This window comes from Cryptomeria japonica, chromosome 9 (genome assembly GCF_030272615.1).
Source record: "Cryptomeria japonica chromosome 9, Sugi_1.0, whole genome shotgun sequence".
Lineage (NCBI taxonomy): Eukaryota > Viridiplantae > Streptophyta > Pinopsida > Cupressales > Cupressaceae > Cryptomeria > Cryptomeria japonica.
The window spans coordinates 278,246,006-278,270,562 of NC_081413.1; the positions used below are offsets into that span (position 1 = coordinate 278,246,006).

The 24,557-nt window shown below is 35.7% G+C and overlaps 1 protein-coding gene across 3 annotated transcripts in view; it reads right to left on the reverse strand.

Moving 5' to 3' along the window:
* Nucleotides 1-24,557, reverse strand: part of LOC131046588 (large ribosomal subunit protein eL20z) — a 78,682-nt gene that overhangs the window by 4,083 nt on the left and 50,042 nt on the right. For 2 of the 3 annotated variants that reach the window (XM_059210964.1, XM_057980353.2), the window contains 2 exons: nucleotides 24,315-24,462; nucleotides 17,529-17,646 (listed from right to left, as the gene is read on the reverse strand). In XM_059210964.1, the coding sequence (XP_059066947.1) occupies nucleotides 17,529-17,646; nucleotides 24,315-24,462 (266 nt within the window). The remainder of the gene's footprint in view (nucleotides 1-17,528; nucleotides 17,647-24,314; nucleotides 24,463-24,557) is intronic. The other variant, XM_057980355.2, reaches the window with a different exon arrangement.

A 24,557-nucleotide genomic window follows, 5' to 3' on the forward strand; every position in this document is an offset into this window, starting at 1 on the left:
AGTTTTCAAACTGAAGCATTTTCATTGTTTTCTTGCTAGTCATGTTTCAAGTCTTGTCTAGTTTGCTTGTTTTGTTGCGTCTTTCTGTTGTTTTCTTCTTGCAAGATCATGAAACAAAGTCTTCAAGTCATTCATCATGGTGGGAAGAAGAGGTTCTTGTTGGAGAAGTTTATAAATATGACCTCAAGAGTGCACCTGAAGGAAGGATTAGTAAATATAAACAGCGATCAGCATAACAATATAAATCAATTGGTAAAACATACACCAATCGGTATTAGTAGTATACGATTCTATGCATAATTAATTAACAATGAAAATGTTATTATTAATTATGCATAGAATCAGTAATACTTAATTAACCGATTCAATGTTTATATGATACAATATTAATTTGTACAATGATCAGAAAATTGAATTTACTGATCTGTAGTGTAAGAACAATAAAGGATAGAGATAATAGTTATTTATACAAATGTCTAAGGCCAAAGGCCAATTTGACATTTGCATAATTAAATGATTATCCGACCGAAGCTATATATATTTTTTCAACATAAAAATACAAACCATAATGCACAAATGTGCACCAAGGTCCAAGGGTGCACCTCACAAAAGAAAGGGATTTTGAAAAGAGATATCACATACATGAGAATGCACGGACCTTTACAAGATATCACCAAGGAATTTGTAAAAAGATTGCCAAGGACTTAAAGAGGTAACTATTCAATTTTTGTTGTTGTTGATAGGATGTTGAAGATGACAAATTTTATTGCTTATCAAACGACTTATGATGCTTCTCGTCGGTAATTTGTTCTTCAAGAAGATAGTCAAGCTACATGGGTTACCCAGGGGCATAGATTTTGATAGAGATTCCAAGTTTGTGGGTCATTTCTGGAGAACCCTATGGAAGAGTTTGAGAACCAAGTTAAACTTTAGTAAAGCTTAACATCCACAAACTAATTGAACTATTTAGGTGGTGAACCAACGTTTCAGTAACTTACTAAGATGCCTAGTCAGTGATATGCCTGGGTGGTGGAACTTGGTGCAAGCACTAGTTGAATTTTCTTAAAAAAACTTTGTAAACATGAGCAATGGTCAGAATGGTGACTAAGTTGGACTTTAGCAAAGCTATATCATCCATAGACTAAGGGAAATATTTAGGTGGTGAGCTGAAATTTCGGTAATTTGCTAAGAAGCTAAATTAGTGATATATTTGAGCAATGGAACTTAGTGCTAGCACAAGCTGAATTTTCTTAAAACAATTTTGTAAACAAGTGCATAGTTGTGTGGAAAAGTTGAGGTACGTGCTTGAGGTGAAGCAAGCAAATGACTTGGCCAAGCACATGCATGGTGTGTATAAACAAGTGAGGGAAGTTTCAAATGAAGAAACTTAGAATACAAGGACAGTGCAAATCAAAGGAGAGAGGAGTTTCAAAAAGGTGATTAAGTTTTAACTCACCTAGTAAGCGAGACATTCCCAAGGGATCAACACAATAAAGTTTATTGGAAAAATATTGAACCATGCCCAGTGTTCAAGAAATTTTCTACTGATGCTTATCAGATTGAGTTTCCAGGAGACATTGACATTATACAAATTTTTAATGTGTCGGATTCTTATAATTGTCAAGAGACAAAAGAAGGGGAAAGCACTAAGACAAAAACCCAAATTGAAAGGTGTAGATGCCAAAATGAAAAAAGGAAGAGTGCATTTTTGAGATAGAGGAGAAGAGAATATATTGAAAAGCAGGTAAAATGGAAGAATTGGGTTAAGGAAGATGCAACTAGGTAACTCTTATAGAAATAATTAGGTATGGTTACACCATTAAAGATCTTCAAACTTATACATGAGTGGGGTCTTATTCCTTTACTTACTTAAAGTGTTTGGTGCAAAAGAATCTCAGCATTAAACAAAAAATGTTTTTTTCTTTTATTTGTTTGTTTGCTAAATAATAACCCTTAACTTCCCGTGGATTAGAAATTCTATAGATTTTCATTATGGGTTTTGATGCTTGAATCTTCTTGTAAAATGGGACATTCCATTTGGTAGGAATATTGGATTTCACCTCCTGCCACTTGTTACACAGTTCATGACAAGTTATGATACCTCCTCCTATGTGAGATTACCTATGACAGCATCAAAGACATGTCAGAAATAATAAGTTACATTAAAAAGCATCTTTGACTTGCCTATTTTGATTCTAGAAGGTGAAGAGCTCCAGCTAGCTATTATTAGCCAGTTCCAAGAGAGTAAGTGGAGGAGCACCATTTCCCACGAGAAGTGATGCCTTACCTGGCTATTTTTAGCCAATGGATACGATTATCTTGGGTGTGAGCAATTCATTTGACTTGGCAGACATTCTTGTATTTGTGCATGCTATTGGGGAGGAGGAAAACTTGAAATAGGTAAGGAAGATTGAGGAGAGGTGGCTTCCAAAGGTGAATGTTACCAAGAAAGAAGCAAGGAGGTCTTGTTTTGGAGGCTCAAACTTGGAGATAGTTGTGTTCTATGTTGATGATATTTTGTGATTCTTCTCTCTTGGGGAGACTGCCAAAATTTCTGTAGATCTCTTGTATTGCAGCCTTTTAGTCCAAGATTGGAGATGTACACTGTTGCAGATTTTTGTTGCGATTTTTCTCTTTCTTGGGAAACTCTGGTAAAATTTCCCCAAAATCAAGTGCATGTACATCTATCTTGTATCCTGAATAAAATCAGATATATTGTGGAGTAAATCCCTACGACAAATTTAATCAGTATTGTAGTAACGATTGTGAAATCCTGTGAGAGTTGTATTTTCATTTCTGCATAGTTGATAATTCTGTGCGTATCTATTTGATGTTGGCTGCAAGGACACGTCCACTTCATTTGCCTCTCTATCCTTGATTTCATCATGATTGAACTGTGGAAAAATTGAACAAATTTCTAAACATGAACATTTAACAAGTATACAAGAATTGGATCAATAATTGTCATATCTTCAATAAGCATATACATCTCATATCAATTTGATTTAAAAATATGATCTGCTTGTACATGATGAATACACATACTGATCTGTGTAGTTATGAAATCTTGTATATAGAGATACGTAGATGGCTATGTTTGTTATCACTTATATGATATATCCCCCATATAAACCAACAAAAGAAAGAACCATAACTAAGTATTATATTCGGATTCTCTAAAATTTAAATGATACTCTCAAAACTAGAACATCTGAGCTGTGATATTTCTTGTATAGAATACTTAAGACGATATCTAATCTTCTATTGAATATTCAGAATGTTTTAATGTTGGTTAATGGTAAGAACTGGAATCGAACTTAATAACATAATAGCATATTCAATTCATAGGCATGTCAAGGGATCATTATTGCAATCAGATAGATACTAGCATACCTATCTTTAAAGGAATATAGTTAGAGTAAGCCGAAAGATCTCATATTTGTTCATTATAACATGCAAAAATTAATTATATTATTATATTGTAACTAATAAAATAACTATTAGGATATGATTATATTATTACGTTTTAATAATTCTTATTTTTATATTTCCATTAAAGGCTTTACTAAAATAAAAAGCTTTCAGTACCATATTATTATTACTATATTATTATATTTTTATATTTCTATTAAACTTTTGACCAAAGCAAAAAAATCTATTAAGACTACATTATTATTATTATATTATTCATATTATTATTATATTATCATATCATTATAAAGTGGATTTTATATAGGGACACTTTCAATCCGCCATCATTGATAATTAGATTGAGATGAATACAAAGTAAATGATTGCATGATGGAGATAGACAGAGTGGATCGATCAGTTTACCTCAGAGTGAGTGGTAGTTGAGAGATGGAAGTAAGATATAATTAGCATTATATAATTACAATTTATTTAATTGAATGCGTGAGAGGAGAGAATAGATTAAATTAAATTAAAAAATTATATTAAAATGTATTTTTGCTTTTCATGCATTTAAGTGTCACAAACATGTCAAATTAAATGCTTCTAGTTTTTATTGACAGACGTTTTTGCATCCATATATGAGTGTAATACGCCTTCAGTGTAATAAAGGACTATTGTATAAAAATTACTAAGTTGTACTTGGTTTTATAGATTTGGTTGTGTGGCTTTTAAACCAGACTACTTAGATTCAATCGGAATATTAATAAAGAGATTTTGGTCTCTGCCAAAATAAAAACCTAAAGATGACAAGATCACTTGTAGGTACCGTATAATCTTATAACAGCCTGAAATCTGAATTCTTGTCAAAACAATGTATAGTTACATCAGTCAACTTATCTGCTTGAATAGAACGATTTTCATTTAAGATTGTGAAATAGAGTTTGATTGTACAGTAAATAAACTTGTTATGTTATAGTGGAATCAACTTATAGAGAGCTGTCAAATAGATCATCTAAGTGATGAAAGTATAGTATCAAGCAAATGAGAGTGTGTGTGTGTAATCCTAATCTTTTGAATTGTAGATATTTCTAACATAATGTTATGATGATCCCAAAATCTATTTGCTGGAGAAAGTATATGTTACCTCATTATTTTGTCAACAGTTAAAGTCTTTGTCTTGAGCAAAATAATGTGTCATTAATGTTGTTTTTCCCTTTTCGGCTTAATTCGTCCTTGGCTTTGTATCTTCTCTTTGCAATTCACTTTTTCTATCCCAATGAACCTGAAGGTTGAACCTGCGTCATGGTTCAAGGTTCAAGGTTCAACCGGTGCCTTCGTGTGTGTCGCGGCTTTGTTTTGTTGTTAAGCGGGTGAGCGTTAATGTGTTAAGTCGGTTTTGAACTTGAACTTTTGAACCATTCTTCAAGCGGTTCAAGGTTCAAGGTTCAAGGCCCTCCTTTATGTTTGTTAAAAGTCTTCGCTCGTTCCCAGTGTTGTGTTGAGCCGCAAGGTGGTAGTCCTTTTATTTTCTCAGGATTGAACTTGAACCATTGAACTTCTTGTTAAATGGTTCAAAGTTCAAAAGTTCATTTCAAGTTGGCCTCGAGGACATTAATAAAGCAAAGGTGGCACAACAAAAGGAATATTCTGAGCATATCATATTTTAAAATTCTAATTATGGAAAGAAATCATGAAAACTCAAGTGGTTTGTGTGGAGTTGATATGTAATAAAGAAGGTTGTCAGAATCCCATCAAATCATGGGTTATCTCACACACTCGAATGAATTATCATGAGGCGTGCGTAGGTATTACTTAGTTTCTTCCGCCTCTTAATATGTGAATTCTCAAATTGTGAAATCGGTAGCTATTGTTGTTGAAGAAGTGAAGGGCGCCGAAGGTAATTTCAACTCCATACTTTTGAGGGTTTCACAAATTTGATGGAGATAACAGGTGAGTTTTGATCATTTCTTCTCCACTGTGTTACTAGCTCAAAAAGTCAGTATAAAAAATTCTTTGTTTTGGAATAAAATTATGTTCTTTCTAGAAGTTGTTTGGTAAATGCAAAAGTGGCCATTATGAGGCCGACTCTTCCAAAGCTTGGTCGCACATCATGCTTAGTCAATACACTTCCAGAACTAGGTGACACTTCTTTAGCCCAAGCTGACTTAGGAGATTTTTTAGAAAGAGCTAGAAACCTTGTGGCTAACTCAATGATGGAAAGAATAGTTAAAAGAGGCTTGATTGAAGCTGCTGCATTCCCAACTGCCACCCCTTGCCCAGAATTGGTGATAGCATGTATGAACAGGTATGATGCCGATAACAGGTGTTTTAGGACCAGCAATGGTGAATTGTTAGTAGAAATTAACAAGGAAACAGTGATGGCTGCAATTGGAATTCCTCATAAGGATCCGTATGAAGATTGGTCCATTGGTACTTCATACACATTCTTCTCTGAGAAGAAAAGCACTAATAAGAGCGTCATTGCTAGGAATTGGCTCCTAAAGGTTCAGAAAGGGGGTACCCGGCTACCCAAACCTCTTACAAGAGAACATTTCATAACGGGGGTGAGGGAAATTATGATTTTGTTAAATAGACTTAAAGGGAATTCACACGCCTTCTACTAGGAAGACTGGATGTATTTCTACATTCAAGTATTGTTAGCTGGTGAGAAATATCTTGATTGGGCACAGGTTATTGCTGAAAGGCTTCATAAGGGTTTGAGTAATTTTGTTGGAATGTCTAGTTTTTATATGTCCTCATATTTATTTTATATACTGGCTTGTACCAGAGAGTGGCAAGGGTTACATCATGAGCCTTGGGGGGATGACATGAAGGTCTACAATTATTATCCACACATGCAACAACAAAGATATGCTGAAAATTTTACAAGATGGAATGATGTTTTCACAGGCAGACTTGTCTTTGAACTGTAGGGAGATACAAATAAAAGAATATCAGCCGAAGCCATGGAGCTGGTCAGTATATATGGAAGCTATTTTATCCAATTTCCCAGGTTTACTTACATTAGAGTGGGGGGCTTTGAAGGTGAACCATTCAAACTGCCCAGGTATGCCTTTGATAGTTATGTACTTATTGAAGTTTGCCGACAGCTTGCCGGCATTGATAAATTCTTAGGGGCGAAGAATAAATCTGGAGTTGCCTTCCCAATTGAACTTGGATATTATAGTTGCAAATCCGTTTCTGATGCTTTGAACCTAGAATTAGAGTTCAAGAAACTGAATTTACAGCCCTACATTGCCCGACGTAAGTTTGATAGCGGAGGCTATGTTGTAGAACATCTAAATGTTGATGTCAATTTCTTTCATGAACCCCAATTAGAAGATTATTGGGAAAATTGTTGTGATGAATTTGAAGTAAGAAAGACATTGTGGTCAAGGTTCACTCTGCAGCAGATTGTTACAATGAGGTTGTCGATAAATGTGGCAGGAATACAAGAAGAGGAGGGGGAAGATGTGTTAGATCCTGAATTCAATGTAAGGGTTCAAGGGCAACCCATCTCTGAAATTGACTAGGATAGAAGAGAAGAAGAAAGTATCCAAGCCAAGTCCTTCAATGTTATAAGGAGAACCAAGAAGTGGTTAAGGGACTACAAATTCAGAAAGGAGTCAATTATTACTCCTAAAGAGTTAACAAATGGTCCACTTCATGCTACAACACAGATTCCTACTTCCTCCTCTAATGTAATTGTTGATATTGCAGGTGCCACAAGGTCAAAAATCGAAGAGGTTCAAACCAAGAGGTCAAAGAAATCTCCATTGAGTTCCTCAACAGTTCGAGTCACTCGTTCTAGGAGCAGAAAGAAAAACAGGGAACCAGTGACGGATCAGATTGTTGTGAACTTAGATTCAAGTGAAGAAACCCAAGTAGATATGGATGAACATGTTGGTTGAAAATTTTGTACACTTGGGGAAATATACAAAATTGTGGTTTCAACCACAACACATGAGTAAAAACTCTCCTAATTAAGGGAAGGCTCCCCCTATCTAACTTCAACTTTGAAAATAAAATAGGATGGGACAGAAATCTTTCTTCTTCCTTCAAGAAAGACAATATCCTTTTCTCTTCACAAAAAAGGATAGCAATTGAATATAAACAGCAATAACCACTTTCAAATGAAATGAGAGAAAGGAAATGAAGTTTCCTTTCTGCGCAAAGACTTCCATCACTTCCTTTGGGATGGGACAGCAATATCAAGCTCAAAGACTCGATTATGTGAAGTCCTATCTACCCTTTTCTATACTAATGCTATAAAGAACAAATTATAACAGCTCAAAGACTGAGATATCTTATTCTTTCCTACTTTAAACAATGGGAAGTAGTGTAAGTGCAAAGACTTACTGCTATTTCTCACAGAATCTATTCCTAAATTCTCTTAAGAACAAGTGAAAGCACAAAGACTTGCAGCTTCTCTCAACAAAATATTTATTTTAATCTATATTAAACTCAACTACTTGCAGCACAAAGACTGCAAATCAAATGTGATTAAGCTCTTTAGGAACACTTGCAAGAAAGATAATATAGAATGCTAACTCAAGAATTTAGCACAAAGACTCAAAGCTTGAGCAATTTCCTTCTATTCCTTTCAATTCTTGAATTTACACATATAAGCTCAAAGACTTCTTTGCTATAAATTTGGCAGAGTTTTTGCTTGCTTTCCAAAAAGATGAAGATTACAATAAACCCCTCAAGTATTTATAGAAGAGGAACCATGAGAAAAAGGTGGGAGGATCCCAACTAACTTGAAAAATTCTCTCAACCACTTTTATTCAATAACTAAGACTTCAATAACTAAATAAGACTTATTCCAACTACAGTCCTAATTGGACACAACTTGTAGTTGTCTTACATGTAATTACAAAAGTGCAAGTAATGTGTAACTTGCATTTTACAAAAAATACGTTTACATGTAAGTTGTCAAAACAAAATTACAACTAAAGATTACAAAAGTGGAAAAATACAACTAAGTGTTGAAAAACACTTAAGTTGCATTACGTGAAGACACGAATCCTTTAAATTTCTAGATGCTCATTTGTAGTTCCTCGGGATTCGGTTCATGGGTGTTCTTGGCAACAACCATGGTCTTCACAATAGTGTCATGACACCGGAGGAGCGCAAAGTTGTTTTTATCCAGGATGGACTGGATTTCATACAAAAAGGCTTGGTGTTTCATCAATATTTGAATGGAAGCGGCAGAGAATTGTTCGCTCCTCCATTCATTATGAATCCTCATCTGTAAATCAGCAAGAACTTCTTCTTCTGGAATCAGCTCTCCATCCTGACTTACTATGTTGCAAGAAGCCTTTTCACAATGTGAGACAATATCTCGAAAAACTTCACCCTGGAATCTCTTTGCATCATCGATCTCCTCAATGAGGGATTTAAGAACAAGGGCCTTGTTTTCCAGGAGCTCTTCAAATTCCAAGTACATAACCCTGGAAGAGATGATGGCATGCTCATGTAGAACACTCAGCTGTTGTTGGGGCATGGTACGCCAGATTGTCAAACTTTCTTCAACACTTTCTAGATTCTTTTTGAAAGTATCAAAAGTTTGATCCAGTTTCTCCTCAATGGTCTCTAACTTAGACATCATCTGGAAAATGTCTTTCATTACCCATGCACATAGATCATGAAGCTGATCAACCCAAGAATCCAGTGCTTGTACTTTCTGAGCAGCTCTTTCCACTCCACGAATTGATTCTTGGGAACCAGAAGAACCTATGGAGTTACTCCCTTCAGTAGCAGGTTTTGTGATTTTATGAACAATTGCCATAAGTTGTCGGTTTTCATCTTCTAGCTTGTCTTTCTTTGCTAGAACCTCATCACACCTTTGCACCAGCGAAGCAACAGAAAACTGAGCATCATGTTTAATGACCTCATGCGTCTATTTGCCCAACTCTATCCTTGTAACCTTATAATCGGCAGCTGACATTTCCTTAAGTGGCTTATCTGCAATAGGTTCCACAATTTTAGCTACCTTCATCTTGTTGTTGTCAACGGTTACTCTGCAGATAGTCTTGGCCTTCTTAGCAACTTTGGATCTGGACTGTTTCAATTGCTGATAATCAAAGGCATCAGGTGAGATTTCTTGCTTCTTCCTTTTCGGAGTAAAAGAGCTGAACCATGGAGGCAAAGTCATCAACTCCCCTTCAGTAGCAGTTGTAGGCAAAGGAGAAGCAGTTTCCGTTTGAATTTTTGTGGTCATCCTGGGGAGGAATATTTGTTTGGACAGCGACCACGATTTGCTCAATTACCAACGGGTAGGCAGAATGCCTCATAAATTCTTCAAAATCAAGAGTGGAAGTATCAATTTCTGATAACTGGATGCAAGTAGGAATATCCTCAGGAACTTCCAACACACTCTCTTGTTGATGATCAGGAGGTGGCTCGTATGCTGAAATGGGAATGGCATTCTGAGGAGATTCGTCCACAAGCAAATCAGGAGGAGAAAGAGGCGTCTCAATGGAAACTGGGGGAATGATCTCATGAGGTGAGTCTGAAACTGGAGACTTAGGAGCATCATCAGATTGCAGCCCCTCTTCTGAATCATCTAGATCAACCACTTGAACATGAAATCGTGATTTTTCCTTCCCACGAACTGTCATCTCCTCAGGCGGAAGCACTACTACACGACTAACTCGCAACTTGATCCTTGTGCCCGAAGATGATGCACCTTCCTTGTTGTCAACTTGAATCTCAGACTTACGTCCAAGAGGCCCAATAGAATCATCTTCTTTTCCAACCTTGATTTTTATGAGTCTAACAACATTATTTTTCACCCATGTGTTAGTGTTAGCCAAGATAGGCTGAAATCTCTCAAGGATGGATATGCACTCTTTGTGCGACCATTGGATCAAAGGAAGTGGAGCTTCCTCAACCCTCTGAGAAATGTATTCAGGATCAAGTATGTGCCCATCATCAATCATCCCTTGTGGGATATCCACCAAGTTCAAATCAACAATTTGCTCAACAGTGAGCCTACAGTAATCCATCTTTAGAACTTCGGCCTCTGTGCGGAGATCTACCCAAATGTCTTCAATGCGATGCACATGCACAAAAGATTTCTTGATCTTCTCCTTCATACCCCTGTAATCAAAAGATTTCTTGATCTTCTGCTTCATACCCCTGTAATCAAAATCAGCTCTGGGTTTAAACCTTTTGAGCTTGATTTCCTGCAATTCAGTCTCCATGGCCTTAGCTTTCACAGATATGACAAGATAATACCGGCCAATTTTCAATGGATTTGTGGTAGAGATCCCCATTCCAACCTTGTGTCTAGCAGACTGAAAAGTGTGGACAGCCATGATCTGTCTTCCCAACTCCATAAGAATGATCTTATCAGTTGGGTATCTGGGAAGCATATATGGCTGACCACCATAGCATCCGATTCTCATATAGGTGAAGGTGGGAAACTGTAGAAACAAACATCCATATTCGCACACCCTTTCCCATGCCTCATCTGATACTCTTTTGTTCTTCAGAGTTCAGTCAAACTAACACATGAAATATCTGAAGATTGCATCTTGAATTCTTCTGAAATGCAATTTGCTGGGTCTCAATGGCAACTGGTCATAATATTCCCAAACTGGTATAAGTGAGCGATCACCCTTGGTAGAAAGACCTGGAAAGTGTCTAAGTGATGCTGCCAAGTATACCAAATACGAATTCATGAAGAAAGTCATGGTGGTAGGGACTGCTGCAAGTTGTTCACACAAGGCATCGTTGATGACTTCTCCCCATGAAATGTGATGAGACTGCCTTATGAACATGATGAACTGATACATCCATGGCTCAAAGACATTAGAATGCTCGAGGCCCATTATCCTACTAAGAAGGGTTATGGTGTCTCCTATCTCCCATTTGAAATCGCAGCGGTACAACTTAGCCCACCTTGAGAAGGAGGCTCGTGGCTCTTGGATCCACCTGTCGATATGTTGCTTGCAATCTTTTTCCCTCTTTACGTAATACTCTGCTGCACTTTCTTTGGAGATTTCCATGTAAACAGGTGAAGGAGGTATTTTGAAGGCCTTCTTGATCGTATCTGCATCAAGACGGATTATAGCTTCGCCATCATCATTTTTGATGACTCTTGTCTCCTTATCAAAATGATGGGCGCAAGCAAGAACAAACTCAAGTTCTAGGGCAGCCACCGGGAAAGAAGATGCATGATGGATATGGCTGTCCAACAGCCGCTGCAAGTTATTATCCTGTGGATCTTCTACCCTCTTGACAAATTTTGACATATCCACGTGCCCTATTTCCCTATCTCTGATACGATCCAAAGGGGAAGAAACTTGGGAAGGTGCTACCTCGTTCTGATATTTGTCATATTTGTACTTCATCTTTTTTGAAACTGGAGATGCTGGCAAATCTGACATTGATTAAGAACCTGGAATACTGTGATGAAGACTTAAAACAGTTAAGGCAACATTATAGTCAGCTGCGAATATCATTCTTCCTTCTTCAAATGGGAATTCAAATAGGAAAAACTTCGATTCTTGAACTTCACGATTTTGTGAGAGGAAGTGGGGAAATATATAGAAATGGGAAAATCTTGACTTTGACCAATTTCGGATCTTGGGGAAATTTTTGCAAGTATACAAGTTGGAAAGAACATACATGCAATCGGGGTTTTAAAACCCGAATGTAGGTACACTTATAAATTTGCAAATGGAGAAATGGATGGAAAATGAGAATTTGACTTGCGGAAAATGATGGAAATGGAAAGTACAGATATGGGAAACATGAATAGATAGAAATGGGAAAATCTGGGAATGTCATTTTCATGAAAATGGGAAGAACTTTTCAACATGTAATCCAGTTTTTAAAACCTGAATTTGAAAGGGGGGGGGGGTATTTCACATCTTTTCAACTTGGAATTTCAACCATAAATGGTTAAATTCATTAACCGTAAGGGAATAACAAAAATTTCCAGCCAACTTGTAATCGGGATTTAAAATCCCAAATACAAGTGAAGAGGGAAAAAGGGGGAAGAACAATGCACTTCAAAAATTGCATACCAAGGGGAAGATCTCTCTCACAAAAACCGATTTTTGGGGGAAGAAGAACGTTTACAAAAATGCAACTAGAAAGGAAAACTAAGAAAACAAGAAAATAATAAAATGAAACAAAGAAAGAAAAGAGAACATACCTTGCTTCAAACTGAAAATGGTTCTCCAAAAATGCAATCAAACTTGGAATGAAGAAGAATATCCAATAAATAGAAGCAAACCGCAATCCCCAAACCTTTGCCACATTTTTGGAAAAACGTTTTTAGTTGCAAAAATGTGGTTATAGATGCAAGAAAATAGGGCCAAATCCTTGGGAAATACCATGTATGAAAGTGTCAAAGCCAAACGCCCAAGGAGGAGATGAAGAAATGGCATTAAATCCTTCCAATACGCAACCAAAGGTAGGTCACGTGGAAAAAACGTGGCAACAAATGCTTCTTGAATGGCTCATTAAATGACTGAAAACTTATCACAAACTCCACGCCTAGGTAAGAGAGGTAAAAATGAACTAAGAGATTGCAGCTTAATGAAGTCTTGATCCCCCAAAATGTGGCATTTTGGAAACACGTGGTTGTTGATTTGGACCAAAAAACCAGTAAATGCAAACCCCAAATGGCGTGATAAGTGTTTTCAAATGCATAAGAATAGGGTGAAATCCAAAACGCCTCTCCTTCCTAGAAGATCTCCACAAAAATCGCTTGAAAACTTCAACAAATTTGCTTCCAACTGAAAATCGGGTTTTTTGGAGACAAGAACAAGTTTGAATTTGCACATACATGTGAAAATCGGGTTTTAGAGAAGATATGACAAGTTCGAATTTGCACTTTTTCACTTACAAAGCCAAATTCGGGTTTTTGGGAATGAATTGCAAGTTTAAAATTGTCAAAAATGCACTTTGTGTAAAATCGGGTTTTTTAAACCAAAGTGCAAGTTTAAAATTGTCACTTTTTCAGTTGCAAGGCAAAATCGGGATTTTTGGAGAGAGGTGCAAGTTTTACTCACTTGTAAAGGGGAAATAAAACCCCTACAACAAGTTATAACTTGCACATATGTAATAGGGGTTTAAAATCCCTTTTACATGTAAAAACCATTAAAGTAGGGGTTTTTGGAGAGAACTACAAGTTTACTTGTAACTTAACCAAAAAATCCCTATTTTAACTAAAAAAGCCAAAAAACAATAAAAATAATAAAAACAAAAAAGGGGAAATTTAAAACAAATTACAAGTATTCATCTTTTAATAAAAGTGCACATGTAATAAGCTAAAAATTCCCCTACAAAGACCAAAACAATGGACATCATTAAAACTTGCAGTTTGAAGCAAATTCTCAACCTGCAGTCGGGATTTTAAAACCCGAAATTGAAGGAAAGACATAGCAAACGAACCCAAAATTTGACAAAATTCGAAACGCAGTTCGAGGATGGACTGAGGATTAAGCCAGTCCAAGGATTAGTCGAAATTATGCCTTGGGAAGCGTGCCATAGAGTAAAAATTTTCATTTTTTCACAAAAATTTCATGTAATGGTCCTTCATTTTTTATTTCAAAAATGAGGACAACAGAACAGGTGTCAAATAGGCCTTCAGTATAGGATGCGGATACAGAGAAAGAATCTGAAGAAAATCCAAATCCAATGAGCACCATGAGTGTTGCCAATCCAGCTGATTATCAGACACCTCCGCCCAAAGAAACTTCCAACATTTCTCGATGGCTTGGAGCTTCAATTGGTAAGAAACGCAATGTGATTCCCATTACCATTCCCATGGAGGATATGGTTAGTAAGTGCCTTGGAAAAATATCCAAACCCAAAAGGCTTAAAACAAAGGCTATGAGGAGGTTGATGATGAAACAGGGCACTGGGTAGCAAATGTAGGAAAGCCTATCTCAGATAAAGACCCAGAAAATGCCATTGAAAAGGATTTTATTGTTGAGAAAATTGACATGGGAGTTGCTTCAAGAGTTGTGGATGCCAAACATTTAGAATCTTCCACCAAAAGAATGATATCTAGAACCTGAAAAGATGAGAAGGACAAGCAGGAATTGAAACAGGTCGTTACACAGATGGCAGAATATATAAATGCCATACATCACCCGAGTCCTCAGCCTCTGACACAGATGTCATTGTCCTTCAACCCTAAATCACCAGTAAACCAAAAGCTATTGGATCAAGTTCAAAGAAGCCATATGATAGCTGAGATTTTTTATGAATGGCTGGACTCCATAGTGCAGCAAGGTACAGATTACATTGCTAGCTTAATCAAGGTGTATGATAATGCTATAACAGTGAGTAAAGAGCTGGAGATGGAAGCTACAACATGGGACAAAGAAAGAAAGAAATGGGTAGCAGTCTTAGCATAGATGAATGATGTGCAGAAATTTGGGATCATGAAATTTCTTGCCAAGAAGACTGTGGATAATTTGGATGACAATGTATTGTATGTGTCAAGGAAAAACGTTGAATGCAGAAACTCAATCATTAAACAGGGTAACGAAGAATCCATCAAATTGTTAAAAAGATGAAAAGAGTTCATTGATACGATGCAGAAAGATTTGAAATGCATCAATATACAACTCCTGAAGAACGATGGACAGACGATCGAGCTCGCAGCAGACATGGTCAAAAATTTTAAGGAAAGAGTGCAACTCGTTAAAGAAACAAAGTCACTAACTACGGATGACTTCTCCAAGGTGGCTAGGATAGAGTCAATATTAGCAATTTGCTTTGATCATTTGGAAGCGCATAAAATTAAGGTGATGCAGGTAAACATGGATAAAGAAGTCTGGAAACAACGCATTTTGCATATTGGGCTCCCACACTATCAGGTCATCCTCAACTTCTCAACGGCACAATTGGAGTGGCAGAATGTACGTGGTACTGTGGTGAAACAGGATAAACCAGTCGTTTCCTCTACAACGTCAGAGTCTTGATCGGGTTACGAATGAGCTGTTATTCTATCCGTGGCTCTTGGTCATTTAAGTTTTATACAGTTTTAAGTAACAGTTTCTTTAAACCCTAGGATAGAGTTTAAAAAAACTCGGGTTATTTCAAAAATTATTAGCCTGGAGGCTATATATGTAATGAAGCAAGCTTTTATTAAGGTCCGAAAAACTTTTATTGGGATTAGCAAACTTAATTCCCTTTGGAATTTTTAGGGAAGATATTTTATCTATGAATGGAATGATATATTTTGCATGGCTTTTCTGTGTGTTTGAATGAAAGAACAAATCTTTGTTGGGATATATGTTTGTGTGCAGAATATTTTACTTCTTTGATTATCCGCTTGCTATAAGTCTATGAATTCATTTGATTAAAGAAATTAGCTCTTTATTGTTGTTTGAATGATTTTGATCCCCCTTGTCCTTTGAGGCATGAGTGAATATCAATCAGCATTCATACTACATTGAGCATACTTTGTGAAATAAGTTTTATATAAGAGTGAAAAATTCAAAGTTAAAGTCTGTGAACTTTACATTTATGAATTATTATTTTGTAGCATTCATAGTGTATTGACAAATGGATGTGAAAGCCTTTCTTGCTTTTTGGTAAAAAGTGCATTTCTTTGTGATTAATTTGCATAAAAATTTGTTGAATATCATATGGGGAGCTGCACTCTTATGCAGAGGGTAAGCCAATAATTGGTTCACCCAACTGTTGGTTTCTTTTGCTTTTCAGCAGGGGTATGCATGAGTCATTATAAAAAAAAATATTAAAGAAAGGCAAATCTGTTAACCAACACTATAGATTGACTATAATATGTTTGGTGAGGTTGAATTTTTATTTGGGTTGCAACATGTAGGATGTCAAATGATTTGAGTTGCCATGAAGAAAAAGAAAAAGAAAAAAATACTAGCTAGTGCTGTTATAATTTGACTTGAAATGGAAATGTGGATTTTCTGCATGTGATAGGTTATTTAACCAAAATCCCGTTGCACTAATAAACAACCATATGTACCAGTTGAGAAAAAAATACGCAAAGGGGCAACTATTACTTGGTTGTCCTAACTTGACAAAAGGTAGCGTTAGCCTTGACTTACCTCATCTTGATAAGCAAGAGAGCTTGAAATTGGAAAAATAGATTATCAATGGAAAAGTGTAATTGTATCCAGGTTTTTAAATGTTGCAAGATGTACCAGTAAGAATAAAACTATACGGGAGGATCTGATGTATTAATTGTTATTGACTTAAAATTACCAAATTGATTTGGAAAAAATAAATAATAGCAGCTCAAACTCCCTTATGGTCTAATAAGTGAACCGTGGACTAAATAAAAAATGTTATGAATTAGGTTCTGTGTATGGACTCTAAAGAAAAGTTTGATTATATGATTAGGTACTCTCAAACTATAATTGACTTGTAGATTTAAATCATTATTATTGATTTGAGATCAATATTGAAATACAATGAGTTTCTAGACCCAATTACTAAATTATGAATTTGCTAGAAATTGGATAATATATGTTTCTGCCAATGAAAAGAACATTAGTGGTGACAGGCATAACACACAGAAAATACAATTATTAATCTCTCAAAAAACTGCAGTTACACAGATTCATTCTACCAGGGTCCAGAACCAAACAAATCAAATATGCTAATTATGTTCAAAACACCAAAAATCATATGTTCACTCTGACTTAAAGTTGCTAGCGATCCTATTTGTCAATTAAGGCTAAGCTAGTTACTAGCAATTCACTTCAGGTTTGGACCACATGTGTGCACGTATAGAGAGAGAGAGAGAGAGAGAGAGAGAGAGAGATGCAAGTCTCAAGGTGATTTCCTTAGAATATCCATGTATTGTTAACCAACCACAGGGCATAATTACAAATCACCATGTTTAGCTTTACAAGCACTACAGTGCAAATGACCAATGTCTTTTTCAACAATAACTAACTATATTACAAGAAGTGTGTCAAAAATTGAAATTAATCTTCATCATTGTATCAACCACTGAACAAATGATAATCAGTCATTTTAGAAAACTAAACAAGAACAAGAAAGATCATTAATGTAAAAGATTAGATAAACAGACAACCTACGAGATATAAACACCAAGCATCAATGCTTTGTATTCTGGAAGGGAAAGTTTAACTTACAGCAATTGCACATGCTGCAAGACCAGGTCGCTCTCGTGGCTGCTTGCGAGAGTACCTTCGCAAGTATAGGAAGGTAGCGTAGTACCAAAGTAGCGGAAAAACAAATCCCAAAAGAAAGCTGCCAATAATATCCAGCATGATTTTCAATACTCTTATAAAAGATAAATGAAGACAATTCTCAAAATACTTACAAAAATGCATCTTTCAAAACTTCTGACAATTTGTTGAAATAAAGGAATGAAACCAGAACAAAATTAATTAAAACTCATAACATACTACCATGTTATGTTAAATGACAGAGATAATTATAATTTAAGATTAAGAAAAAAATTAAGGTGATCTTAAAATATCCACACACTAATGCGTACCTTTCCTAATGTGTTGAGAATCTTTAAATGATTTATAGTCAGTTGCCTATGATAAGTTTCTGGAGGTTGATTCTCAGAAAGGGCGATGGAGTCAGAATTGTACTTTGTCAACTTGCTGACTTCTTTCATGTTTTAGTGCATGTCTTCTATTGTTTTGACTTCTTTACATATCTTATGAATTCAAAGTTATGTGTCATCTATTTTTTTTTTAAATTTCAAGCTCGTGTAACTAGCTAGGTAAAGTAAAAATGAAGCAACAGAAGAGATACATTGTTTATAACAATGCTTCTAGGAAAAAATGTGTTGAAATTTTTTGTCTCAAAAAGCAACATAAGAAAATTTCGACAAAGTTTTTCCCAGAAGCTTGCTATCATAATTTCATGGCCTGTGGAAACATCATGCCTTTAATAGATATATTTGTACATGTGATTAGTTTGTGATATTGACTGTGGAACTTGTCTTCAAAGGCCTGGGGACTTGAATGCAAATCCTGCTCTATGCATAACCCAAGGGTTGTGATATTTAAATTTGATGAAAGCAGATTGTTTTTTGGAAACATATATAAAATTCATAATGACAAAACTGTGTTGCTTCTTCAAAAACTTGAACCTTTAAAACTGTAACCAGTTTATCAAATAATATCAATCTCAAAATATAAAACAAAGCCAGCCAACTATATAACAGCTGGCAAGGAATCAAAATCTAAGTTACTGGGTTCAGGTTCGGGCACCAGTTCAGGTTCGAAGAACCGGTACGCCGGTATGGCAAATTTTAGAAAAGGGGTTTGGGTTCGTTAGTACAAAAATAATAGAAAATATATATATATATATACATATATATATATATATATAATATAATATTATTATATTATATAATATATAATATAATATAATAATATATTCTATAATAACATATATTTTTAAAATGTGTATAAAATCATAAATCAGTGAATTATGCATTTACAGAAAAGCTTTTAAAGTCTAAAATAATAAACCGAAAGCCAATTAATTATCGAAGGCTTCACTGTTCGAAGCCCACCCTTCTTCGTCGAATCCCTCCCTTCATCGACAGCAACTCTATCTCTCCCTCCATCGACAATCAACTGCAAACTAGTGTCAGCAACTGCAAATGGGTGTTTTCATCGACGGCAACCTGCAAACAAGTGTTTTCGTCGACAACAACTGCAACGGGGGGTGTATTGACTTCACTGACTGTTGTCGAACTGAACCAGACGCAAACCGAACTCGAACCAGGACTAGTATTTGGGCTCTGAGTGCTGAACCCGGTAACTTAGATCAAAATTATAGAGGAAATGCCAATCAAGCAATAAGACATCAAAAACTGAGGAAATATAGACTCCAACATCGAGGGGTTGCTGGAACTTGAACTCAGATAGGGCATCTAATGGAAACCAGGGACTACCATGTATGCAGGAAGGCAAACCAACAATATGACCAAATATCTAAGCATGACAAAATGCCCATGAGATATCTTTTATGACACTTTATTTGGACGTGAGTTTATGCTGGCATGTGTGTTGAAACAAGATCTGAATTGTATGGCTTAATCACTTTGTTTTATTATAAAAAATATTATACCCATCAAATGGGATGAAGTCAGATGGTAAAAGCATCGAAGCTTTAATAGTTTATGCCCAGGTTAAATTCCTCAAGAGACATTATCAAAAGAGATCTAGAAAATCAAATTGTTAACCCTAATAAAAAAGGTCCAGTGAAAGTCACATGGGAATTTGGTGGAAGAAACACCCCTCAGTCATAGTATAATCTGCAGGTTACCTGCAAAGAAATTATTATATTATACCAAATCAATAAGAATGAATACCCATATTTAGTTTACTAATGATTTCATTCATAGATAATCATAAGAGAAACTTGATTCATTTTGGCCATAACTACCAAATCCTATTGTATCTGTCACAGATCCTGTCCAGTCTGGATTATTGAGACATCTGCATTGACCAGACCTGATCTGGACTTTTTTCCTATTTTTGCTTTCCTGTTCTTGAAGAAATTTCAGCTCTTTACAATTCCATGTCCCAGACCATTCAGTCTAACAATTAAACATATTTTAGTAGCGTAATGGAGGTAAATGATGAATGTAGATGACATATAATTGACTTCCATCATTTGCCAGCAGGCCTTTATATTTTAATCCCTTTCTCAGCGAGTAAAGCTTCCCTCTTTTCAATGTAATATGTTAAAAAATTCTCTCTTCAAAATTTCATCATTTTTTAATGATTCTTTGAAGATTACTGACATTAGTAATGAATCTTTTTAATTGCCTGCACTTGGCACAAGCTTATTACCTTACATGTGGCTTTTGTGAAGTAAATTTGTTGTTTCTTCACAATCCTTGGTATCTCTTTGCTTCCGTTGTACTTGTGCTTGAGATCTAGAGAGATGTCAATACACAGAAACACAGATTTTGTGCATATTTTGTGGCAATATACCTCGATATTGGAACTGTAAGCTAACTGGAATAGAAGTGTTGTTTTGGGCAGACTTTCTGTTTAAATTGCAATCACCTAAAGGCTAAAACCACATATCAGACTAAAGGACGGAGGGAAACCTATGTCTATTTAAAGTCTTTCATAGCAGGATTGAGGTACAAACGTACACCTGACAATTGGAAAATATGAGTGAAGCATTAAAGTCAATACAGAAATGTTTTCAAAAAGAAAAGTCCGTATGTCAATGGTTGAACATGGACCATATAGCATAAGAGAGCAGACAAATTGAAAATTAACAAAATTTTGCAAGTTTATAGAGGCACGCCCCTTGTTAAAAGAGGAACATAGAAGTTTAAATGAACAAAGCACCATAGTTCATCTGCATGCACTAGGTGACACCCTCTATAAAGTGCACACCATGTAGTATAGAGGGTGATTTTTTAAAAGCAAAAACATGCAAGTGTCTGTATGGGTGCACTCCATTTATCGTGTGGACCAAATTCACAGTAGTTAAAACCAACAGGACTGCAGTAAGGCATGTACCTAAAGCTAGGAATACAGTTTTAAGACAAATAAATCTGCACCCGTCTTGAATGGAGCACACCTTACTAAGTGATACCAAATTTTGATTTTTATACAGTCAAAATTGCAAGTTGTGCTAGAAGTAGTCCAAGGGGATGAGCTTGATTGGTTAAAGCCTTGAGTTCTCAATGTGCGGACCCGAATTGAAATCCCAAAGGGATAAGTTGTGACTCTTGGTCTTCCATAGTTCACTTCTAACATGTGGCGGTTTCTAAATAAGTGGATTTCTAAGTTGTGACTCATGGTCTTCCATAGGTGGTTTCTAGTGTGATTGCTCAAAAGGAGATATTATTGATCTCATGGTTGTGCATGCAAGAGCTTGTATTCTTCTCATGTTAAAATATTCGTAAATGATTAGCAATATAAAAAAAATGTTGTGCTAGAAGTATGTGCCAGACATAGGATAAACAGAGTTCTGAAACAAAAATTGCAGTAATGTTGTGAAGCACACACCAATATGAAGGAAAGAATAAATTTGGAATTCAAAAATCTGCACAGACCTATGAAGCCACATGCCTCATTATATAGGAACATTTTTTCACAAACACAAATTACATATACAAGTTAAAAAGAATGCCCCCCATAATGTGTTTGTGAACCTTTCAAAAAAATCAGACAAAACAGTGTGCAATCATATAGCCAAATGTGTGTACGATGGTGCATGGGCACACGACAGTCAATGGTTAATAAAGTTTGTTTCATTAAAACGTTGTGAGAGCATGTAGTGTTGTGCTCCATGCAAACGGATTCAAATTTTGATTTCGAAACAATGTATGATATGAAAGGATGATCAGTTCAAAGAGTAGGTTATAGTTTTAAATAGAAATAAAAAGACCAAAAGGCAGGAAAAATCACTCGAAACGTAGGTGTGAGAGGTGCTGAAAATAGCAGAGTATCACAGGGTTTTTACAGCAGTTTTCAGTCACCTAGAGCAAGGCTTAATGTCAGATTTCATCAAGTCCCAACAGGGGCATCTGATTTAAGAAGTTATTGAAGTAATTTCCATTGATTTTCAGTAATTGATTGGTATGATCTTCATCAAAAGTGCCTGATTGCAAACAATTTCCATAATATGTCTTTATCCCCTTCTTTTAAACAGTTTAACTGGTAAACATGAACTCAGGAGCAAATCAATTGGAGATGAAATAACAGAATTATAATGTTGCAACTTTTATCCCTGCTGTTGTTTGATTATTTTTGGTAAGCATACTTGTTTTGTGTGTGGGAGAGATGTCATCACTTTTGTATTAGTATAGAAACCGGAGAAATAATAACATAAGGTTTATCTTCCAAGTAAATGTAAATTATATGACGATAAGAGAAGGTAAATTGTATTGTCGTAGCTATTAGAAGCATGCTTCTCCTGTTTGAAGTACTTCCTTATGGTTTATATGAGATTTGTAGATAGGAGTTCACCTTATAAATGCAGATTTTATTTATAGTTTTCTAGCTATGGTTTTAATGCCCCTTTATTAGCTTCAGGTTGAGGTATCCTGATTTCCTACAGGTAATTAGCATGCAGGATTCAACACCACACTTAGATTTCCTTTTACAGAAGGCATGGATCATTAAAGCATGTGAACAAGCTTATATCAATTTTGTAATTATACAATGTCAAATGCCAAGTACAATGATGCAAGGCATCTTCTAATCATTAATGATTCTCAAGATCTCTTTGGCATTTCACAACTTCATGCTAAAGTTCTCTTCTGTGTGGACTTCAGCTGCTTATGCTGATTGCTATCTTTTCTGATGTTCTATTTAATAGCTAGACAGTCAGGCCAAACAGGGAAGAAGCATCAGCTGTCAGGATACATGGTTCAAAGAGATGTGACTTCAAGAATGTCTCTGGTTTTAATTGGAATGAAGTAGCTGTGTCATAGAAGTGAAATTATAGGAGGGAACTCAAAAAATTGACAAAGATACTGAAGAGTTGACCTGTAAAGATCCATGGAGTGAGCCTCATTAATCCCCACAATGCCAAAGGCTATCTTTCAATAAACTGTAATGTTTATCTTACTTCCATAAATTTAGCTCTTGCTCTAGGGCCTGTTCTACTGGAAAATGCATATGCAAAGCAACCAATTTCTCAAGCCAATTTCACTTGCTTGAAAAGAAAATTTGATGACTTCCAGAGATATTTGTTGGAACTCGTAGAAACAGTAAGTTGTTTGTGGAAACCCCACTGGTTGATAATCCCGAGTCTTAAAATGCTTTCTCCGAAGGGTAAATCTGCTGGTGCTTCGGGATAGAACCAAAGGTGCAGGCTGTTGATTTTGTTTGTTGACATCAGATTATGGAGGATGGTTTTCATTGCATTATTTGTTGGATCCAGGGTGAATGCATGATATGTAAAAAAAGTGATAATTGAGATGCAAAAATCAGCTATGGAAAGAAGGACACAACTGTTGTGGACTATAACCCCCATTCAAACAACCACTTGGCCTTTGAATTCCTGAAGGATAGGACTGTTACTCATAACAGCCATGAAGCTTGATAGCCTTGTGTGCTTCTTTCGCTGGTTGTTTTATGTATCTGTATATTGTTACCATGTATTCTTCAGACTGTCAACAGTTTATCTACTTGGTGGGCATCACTCTTGGAATAAAGTAAGTGCAGCCATAAGCAATGTGTGCAATGTCTTTAGCCTCCATTTCCTAACCTTTAATGAATGTCAAAACTAAAACTACTAGTTTTATTAGATATTTAATGCTTCCACAGTCCATAATATTTAAAGAAAATAGCTTTTGGAAATTTTCTGGACCACTCAAGTGATCTATCATCACGACAGTATATTTATACTTAACATTTATTAGTTTCATTAAGAGTTGTCCTCAGAAGCCTAAGTTGTCAATGAATGAGTGAAAACCGAACAATTTGGTACATTACACACGAATAGATAAAAAAAACTACCTAAAATAACTAGATTGAATGTCTGAATTAAAAAAAAGTTAAAAACTTGTATTTTCCTCACTTTGAACAAAAATTATTATAAAAAGTACTATAAAATGCACTGCAGTATTTGTGACCCTAAAAGAATTTTGATTAATTTTATGAAGCAGACCAATTATACAGCTACACCTTGCTTTGAGAGTTAACATCTATCAATCCAATTCCAAAGACAACTATCTCACTACCACTCTATACTATGTTTCAAAAACAATAAAATAGACAGTTTTGCCCACTAAACCCAACGTCAAATGCAATTACGTCAAGTTTCTGAAGTCATCTCTATAAAAAAATAAACTAAGGAAAATCTAACAAGAGCTATTTTTTTAATTCAAACTTTACTTTATGTGCAGCTAAATGAACAAACACGTGAAAGTTTTTCTTCAATTTACTCAAGGTCAGAAGGAATTAGCTTACCAGAGCCAGCCAATTCCACAACCAAAGCAAGGAAGTGGTTCATCATATAGTTCATAAAGATGCGGCTCTGGTATATATCCATCACTATCTTGTCTAAGCAACTTCTCTTCCTCTGGCTTCATTTGTTTTGCATTCTCCAGATCTGCTCCTGAACAATATTCAAATCAGGGAATGCATCTTTCATTTTTCTATCTAATGCATAGTCATCGGGTGACAAGGATGAGGATGCAAACAGAAGACAGG